Below are 7,900 nucleotides of genomic sequence, written 5' to 3' on the forward strand. Positions count from 1 at the left end.
AAAATTTTAGCTTTTGACTGGTTTCTTTTTTTTTTTTTTTACAAATTTTGCTTTCAACTATTGTTTTGCTAATTCTAGCTTTTAGCTATTGTTCTAATAATTTTAGCTTTTGACAACTTTTTTCTTGATACATCTTTTAACTACTGTTTTACAAATTTGAGCTTTTAGTTGTTTCAGCTTCAGGCTACTTTTGCTAATTTTAGCTTTCAGCTACTTTTTATCTGATACAGGGTGTTAGCTACTGTTTAGCTGGTTTGGGTTTTAGCTGCTGTTTAGCTGGTTTGGGCTTTAGCTGCTGTTTTGTTAATGTTCTCGGTTGTTTTGACGGTTCTGGTTCTGTTTCCTGAACGGACCCCATCAGTCTGAGGCCGTATGCTTCACTCAGCCGACCTGTCTCCAGTCCTCCTTGTCCTCATGAAAGGAGACGTCTCATGTGACCTGAGGCTGCCAGGTCCTCTCAGATGACACGACAGAGAGGCCTGCGGGTCGCTCTGCAGTATCAGCCGAACACAGATGGGTCTAACGTACAGATGCAGCTTTTGGCTTAATGAAATTTTCAGTCTCAAACTGACCTGCGGGACGTGCCGCATCTCGCCGCGCCGCGCCGCAGCGACAGGTGCGAGCCCCGAGCGGCTGAATAATGGATGGAGGCGTTCAGCCCCCCGCAGGCTGCAGAGTGAGCTCATGGCTGCGTCACCGTGGGAGGGGGAGGGTGGGGAGGTGAGGCGATGCAGCGAGCGGAGACAGAAACCTTCTCACGCAGAGGACAGAGGGACGACAGCCATGACATCCTCCTGGAAGCAGCAGCTGGTTCAGGTCCTCCTGGTCCTCGTCTCCTGCGGACACGGCGACACAAGTAAATGAAATCTGATGTTTCCGTTCGCGTTAAAACTCCGTTCTTCTGTTTGTCACTCGGTGTTCCTGTAACCTTCAGAGGAAACTGTGGCAAGATTTCCGCATCTTTACATCACACAGGCTGTCCATTTGAAGGTTTCCTGTTAACTGGCTTTATTTATCACCCCTAAAATGTCCCCTGAAGTATTTTTATTCTCTGAAACAGCTTTTTAAATCATTTTAAATCATTATGGGACGCTGAAACTCTCTGTTAAAACCATTTATCTTAGAAAGAACCAAATATTTGCCATATTTGAAATTAAAACCAAATTAAAATTAGAAAAAGTCAGTTTAAAGGACTTTTTAAATGGTCATTCTATTTGTCTTTACATGAACTCTGTATCAAAAATCTGTTTTCTAAATGTGTTTCAGCTGCTTTTATCGCATCCATCAAGTAAAAATTAACATGCTGGGATGATAACACAACAATGGCAAACCTAAAGCACCCCGTTAAGTTTGGATTTGCCAATTTAAACCCTTTTTAACTGCAGGGTAAAGGGTTTAAACTGGTTTAAAAATTAATTTTTAGTTGTAAAACATGACCACCACGTTTGCTCAGGAGGGACTTTCTTACCTCCCAAACATCGTGAATAAAACCGTATTTTAAATGGATGATAATTGGGATTAACTGGCTTGATTTGGAACATCTGGATCTGAATCAAAATCTACTGAACTGGATTAAAATTGGTCTGAACTGAACTGAACAGGATTTCAATCAAACCCAACACCTGTTTTGTAAATTAGCTGAGATGTTTGTTGAAATTTATCACCAAGTTGTTTTGAAAATTCTAACTTTTAGCTCAGGTTCTGCTAATTTTAGCTTTCAACTATTGTTTATCTGATTAACTTTTAGTTACTGTTTTTCTGGTTTAGGCTTTTAGGTACTTTTTTGCTAATTCAAACTTTTAGCTGACGTTTTGGTAATTGTAAGTAGTCCTCTCATAATTTTAGCTTTTGACAATGTTTTTTGTCAATTTTAGCTTTTAGCTATTGTTTTGCTAATTATAGCTTTTAGCTACTTTTTCCCAAAAAAATGTTATCTTCTGGCTGGTCTTGCTAATTTTAGCTTTCAGCCATTGTTTTGCTAATTCTAACTTTAAGCTCCTGTTTTGCTGGTTTAGGCTTTTAGCTGTGGTCCAAAGAAAATTACTTTTAATCTTCTGATTTAAAGATCTAAACATATGTGTATTTTATTGTCCTTTCACTTGTTTTTATTTGATTTTATATTTTATTTTGTTGTATCGTTTGGTTTTGTGTGTCAGCTGTTTTAATTTAAATCGAAGTACTGAGTAAACTTTTACAGAAGTATTTGCTGAGTGTATTAAAATGCCATTAGAGGCAGAAAGGAGGACTGCATGATGGTTTGCTTCATCTACACCTTTTTATACCTTTTTTATGGAGTTATTTTGTTTCTGCCTCGACTTTTCAGGAGTTTAGGAGAGATTTTTTGACCAAACTCCACCTGGGGTTTCTTTTATAGATGTTTAGGATTGGTTTGGACTTCGTGGTAACGACACTTCATCTCTAACTAAAGTAGAGTTTTCTTCATTAGATGTAAATTCTTTACCGGCAGACAATCACCAACGTTCTCTTCTGTGGATATTTAGGACTTTTTACGTTTATAATCCCTGATTTGGTGTCTTCCAGTGTTCCCACTATCTGACTGATGATTTTGTTGTTGTTTTCGTTCTGTGGCTTAAAGTTGGCCTGATTCATTGCACTAAAAGCTCATTTGGCTTCCTGCTGTGGATGTACGTCTTCCAAACGCAGCACATGGACTGAATACTAAGCTATTTACTTGCTAACAAAGGACTAGACCACATCCGTTTATGAACACACACTTGTGTGCAGTTTAGTTTTTCAGTTCCTTAAAAATAAAAAAATAAAAAAATTGCTCTGCAAACAAAGGACTGTCATCCCTAAACACTTCTGACCATCTAGATGTTAGATTAAAGCTATAAATCAGTATCAGAAAGTCTTAGTTAGGGTACACAGATAACAAAAAACTGTGTCAACTTAACTGTGAGTTTATTCAGTCTGCTGAGAGGAAACGTGATTACTACCAATACACCCACCTGCAGATTTACCACACAGGCTAGAGTTTTTAAAACAACACAAAGCTGCACTTTCTTTGTAACACAAGCCTCTGTGCTTGCAACATTGAAGCATCATTGGGGTTGTTTTTGGCAAAGGATTGATTGAGACTAAACATATAGACCGCCTCTTCTTCTTCTTCCTGTGTGTCCATGCATGTAATGCAGGGTTAACTCTAACTTGCTGCAGCTCGCCCAGATAATTTTCCATCATTTATTGGCTTTAAAGGCTTTCTTTTATTTCCTGGGTCTTTAAGGCACCTCACTTTAAGTGCTAAATTTGTTGTGCTTTGTCCAAATACAAGTGCTGCTGTTGTGTCACATTTGCACAACACAAGCCAAGTACATTATGCAGATCTAGGAAATATCTGGACACCAAATTAAGCATTTCGGAAGGTTTAGAATGATTTATATGAGAGATCATTCTGTAAATTCTGTCATTTGTAACACAGCAGACCTTTTGTGAGCAGAAAAACAGAGAAAACCCCTTTAAAGTATAATATAGTCTCTTAAACTACAATTGTCAGTGACAGTGAGTTTAGTATGTCAAGTAATATTTTTTTCAGAATATAAAAACTGGTCAGGTCAACAAGTTATTACAGTGACACAACTAATAAAAAAACATAATTCTAGCCTTTGTGTTTTGATGTCTCAAATCTTTGAATATCATGTTGCCTTCTGACAAAACATTAGCTTTTTAAAGCTTAGATGGTTAAAATATATTTATGAATGCACATTACATCACGTTTTTACCAGCAGCTACTTAGACCAGCAAAGGAAATCTGATTTTGTAGAATTTAAAAACATATATTTTACAGTTTATGACCGTCGGTAAATTAAAATTTGGGGTAGGATTCCTTAGCAACGAACCTAGCAACCACTTAGCATTTTTAGCATTAGCATGGCCACACGTTAGCAACATAAAAGATTAGCTTCTTTTAGCTTAGTTAAAATAGCTTTATGAATGTACATCACATCACGTTTTTACCCCGTTAGCCTTTGTAGAGTAGTAGATTTTTAATAATATTTCACAGTTTATGACTGTTAGTAAACTAAAATGCGTCTCAAAATTTGGGGTAAATTCTGTCATTTGCTGCTGGAGGACATGGAGATTCCCTTAGCAACGACCCTAGCAACCACTTAGCCTAGCCACCAATTAGCAACCACTTAGCATTTTTAGCATGAGCATAGCAACACGTTAGCAACGTAAAAGATTAGCTTCTTTTAGCGTATGTAGTTAAAATAGCTTTATGAATGCATGTCACATCACGTTTTTACCACACTAGCCTTTGTAGATTTGTAAATTTTGTATAATTTTTCACAGTTTAGGAATATTAGTAAACTAAAATTTGCGGTAGTACAGCTGCAAGATGACATGACCCTTAGCAACGCACCTAGGAACCACTTAGCATTTTTAGCATAGCAACATCGCTAACATCGGGATAACCTTCATTCAACACATTTCAGAATAAAACATAGCGGCTTAACTTCAAACACCATTTTAATTAATTAGTATGAGTTTATATTTGTTACTAATGCTGCTAGTTAAAGTTATTATAGCGACATATTTACAAATAACCTTCTTACCTTTGCTGACAGAGACAGCAGCGCCGACCCCAACGCCTTTGCCTCCCGTCACTCCTCTGAAACAGGACGCCAAAAGTGCCGTCCTCACAGGTGACTTTAAAACGTCGCATCATGAGTACATTTTACCATTTCATTTATTCTAATGTCCTGCTTTAAAAAAAAATTATCACAGGTAAAAATTTCACCGAGAGAGTGGAACTGTCGAGTCCCGTCAACATGACGCTCAGCTGCACCTGGAAAGGTGATCAGGACAAACCGCCGAACATTACCGGTCACTGGAGGAAAGATGGACAGGAAATTCAGGACAGTCGCGTCACAGTGATGCTGGAGGATGAGAACTATAAACTCATACAAGTGTAAGAGCTTCATGTCAGCCTTTGGAGGAATTTTATTGTGAATTGATGCTTAATAAACCTTTATTTATTCGCATATTTCATCCATTTTGGCAGCTGATGTGCTCTTAATGTACTCACTTTCAAAAAAGACACATTATATGAAACTATTCCTTTATTTGCGTACACTGTAAATGGTGCAATTTAGTGTTTTACCTTCTTAATGCAGCTTTTGTCCCATTTTTTATACGTAAAAAAACAGGTTCAGTGTTGTCAGCGAGAAAGACCTTGGAAACTACTCCTGTGTGTTTGGGAACGAAGCCAGAATAGATTTTATTCTGGAAGGTAGGGTTTACATCGGCTCACCAAGTCCCTGCTGCCAGTTTGATCAAAACCAGTATGGAGCGACTGCATCGTGTCTTCCCTTTTTGTCATTTAGTCCTGCAGATGGGCGAGAAGCGAGACAAGCCTGTCGTGAGCTACATACGGGATTTTGTGGTGATGACGTGCAAAGTGGAGGAAAACAAACCAATCCCCACAACCTGGAACTGGTACACGTCCAATGGGACAGATAAGGTCAGTGAGACGTTTACTTTTCTCTGTTAAACTTCAAAACAGCTTTAACGTTTTAAAAAACAAACACTTTGTATGCATCCACATGAGTCCCTGAAACAACGATAACACGGCGGGGGGGCCTTCGTTCTGCAGGAGCAGATCAACACCACAGCGTCTAAGCGCTTCAAGATCGTCAGCGAGGAGAGGGAGACCAAACTGAAGGTGAAGGACCTGACTCTGGACGACGCCGGTCAGTATTACTGCGGCGCCGTGTACCCCATCGGCACGTCGGTGGGCCAAGTGGAGCTGAAGGTTAGACGCTGACGAGTTCGTTCACTCACAGTTCGACGTAACGAGCCATGATGGAATTTTTCAACACTGAGTTATTATTTTTAATTTTTATATTTGTAGTCTTTTGAAACGTAACGATTTATCACCTGGCAACAAGCTAGTTTCAACGCCGATTGGAAAACGTGATTTTTATTGGTCTGGAGAGATGTCATCAGCGACTCCAGCTCTGTATTTAAAAAAGAGGAATACAATAGGAATGGTCAATTTCAAATGAAATTAAAAAGATTAGCAATAAAATGGTTATTCCTGCTGACATTCCTGTAGATTAGGACATTTTTATGTTGTTTTTAGTTATCCAGATCACCAGACTGTCATTTTTACAAAGAAATCAGTACTGCACTGCAGCCTGAGCTCATTACGGATCGTTTTGGTTTCCCTAGGTTAAAAGGAAATAATAGCTTTGGAAACTTATACCTGCAACATTTCAGAGGAGAGCATTTTAAAGATAAATCCACGGCTGTTGTTGAGTTAAAATGACCCCCCCCCCCGAGGCCTTAGCTTTAAAACTGAGGGTCAAACTTTGTATCTTTACCTTTTCAAAGATTGATTTCTAACATAAGTTGCCTTTTAGATGTGAAGGAGTTACTTCAGCCCCTCTCAGATTTGTCGTGATGCGTTTAAAGGAGTTACAACCAGATGGAGGCTCAGTTTACATTTCTATTACGCCACATTATTAAGAACTTTACCTCAGATCACAGGAATCCTCTGAGTGAGTGTTTAAAGGTGTTTTATAAATAGATTTTTACCCACTTACCGACTCTGTCTGATGCTTGTCGAAGGTGATCACCTTCATGGAGCCCCTGAAGCCTTTCATCACCATCCTGATTGAAGTTGTCGTCCTGGTTGCCGCGATTCTCCTTTACGAGAGGAGCAGGGCGAAGAAGGACAGCGCCGAAGGTACCCCATACGTCCTGTTCTTTTCTTTACGGTTATTAAAACCAGTTTTTAGGTAAATGTTTCCCCTTGTTGCTCCTAGTTTTGAAGTTATTGTTCTGTTGTTCGCAGGAACGCAGACTAATGCTGAGCAGAACACAGAGTAAGTACATTCATCAAAGGTATTTTTAGTTGCTTTAAATTGTTTCTTTAAATTGTATTTCCTTTTTAATTCTTTCCTCAGGCCACAGGGAGACGATAAAGGAGCTGAGGGGAATGATTCAGTGAGACAACGCAAATAACCTTGAGGGCAACACATTTCAGCAGAGTACAAGAAGAAAATTAATATTTTATCTGTAAAGAGCTCTGAAGCAATATGTAAACTGTTCTTTTTAGGAAAAGATCTCACTCCTCTTCTCAAAACAGCAATAACCTCCACCCATTCACCTCATTTTGACTGTTACGCAAGTTTCCTGTTTAACGGTTTTACTTTTTTTTTAAGTTCTCACATGAAAGAGCAGAGCATTTCCCCTCTGTCGTCCACTCACAGTATCTCCGGAGACGCTGAAAACCTGCATTACGCTCACTTCCTCTACTGCCTCTCTGCCAACTTGAATGTTTTTTTGTTATCAGCTCGTAGACCTCACATCCTCTGCGCCGCCGTCGTTGAACTCGTGGTTCGTGAGCAGTGCCTTAAAACCGTCAGAAAGCAATCAACCAACTACTCACTGAGCCAGCGGTGGCTCGTGTTTGCACTAATGTGCGTAAATACGAGCTGAAAGACAACCTAGCTGCTGTTTAACCTAACATGAGCAATAGATCTACTTATATAAACTCTATATTCAGGTATTCGTGTTAACGTGTTCAGAAGTAGACGTATTTAAAGCTAAATGTGACTTTATCTTTCACTGTGTGCTTAAACTCATTAAAACTACTAACAGTAAACCTTTGTGTTTTAGTAACTTCTTTGAGTATTCCTCGAAGGAATGCATATCGCCCGCCGCATTTCATGGCTTGAGTTTTAGTCTGAGACCACCTGATGCCGACAGAGACGGAGTTACGACTTTATTCACCATCTTGTGAGATGCGACGACTCTCGGCTTCGACCGAACCAAAGTTTGGCTCAACATCTGTGAAACTGACTGAGCCGAGGCGACCATCTTGTGTCGGGTTGACTCCGAATGTTGTGGAGTTTTACAGCTGATGATTACTTTG

General features: G+C 39.3%; 1 protein-coding gene across 1 annotated transcript; it reads left to right on the top strand.

The window, feature by feature from the left end:
• Window positions 1-723: 723 nt before the first annotated feature.
• On the top strand, window positions 724-7,630 carry emb (embigin). The gene is made up of 9 exons (XM_017412176.3): window positions 724-856; window positions 4,587-4,664; window positions 4,747-4,930; window positions 5,169-5,251; window positions 5,346-5,482; window positions 5,615-5,773; window positions 6,592-6,709; window positions 6,818-6,848; window positions 6,930-7,630. The coding sequence occupies exons 1-9, from the start codon at window positions 784-786 to the stop codon at window positions 6,985-6,987; spliced, it is 921 nt and encodes a 306-aa protein (XP_017267665.3). The 5' UTR covers window positions 724-783; the 3' UTR covers window positions 6,988-7,630.
• Window positions 7,631-7,900: the final 270 nt, after the last annotated feature.

Source organism: Kryptolebias marmoratus, linkage group LG1, assembly GCF_001649575.2.
Source record: "Kryptolebias marmoratus isolate JLee-2015 linkage group LG1, ASM164957v2, whole genome shotgun sequence".
Classification (NCBI taxonomy): Eukaryota; Metazoa; Chordata; class Actinopteri; order Cyprinodontiformes; family Rivulidae; genus Kryptolebias; species Kryptolebias marmoratus.

Bases quoted from the DNA above. Each gene is read 5' to 3' on its own strand.
- emb (XM_017412176.3), top strand. From the start codon at position 784: ATGACATCCTCCTGGAAGCAGCAGCTGGTTCAGGTCCTCCTGGTCCTC. The intron at 5,252-5,345 runs GTAGGGTTTACA...TTTGTCATTTAG, and splicing joins AATAGATTTTATTCTGGAAG to TCCTGCAGATGGGCGAGAAG. The intron at 5,483-5,614 runs GTCAGTGAGACG...TTCGTTCTGCAG, and splicing joins CGTCCAATGGGACAGATAAG to GAGCAGATCAACACCACAGC.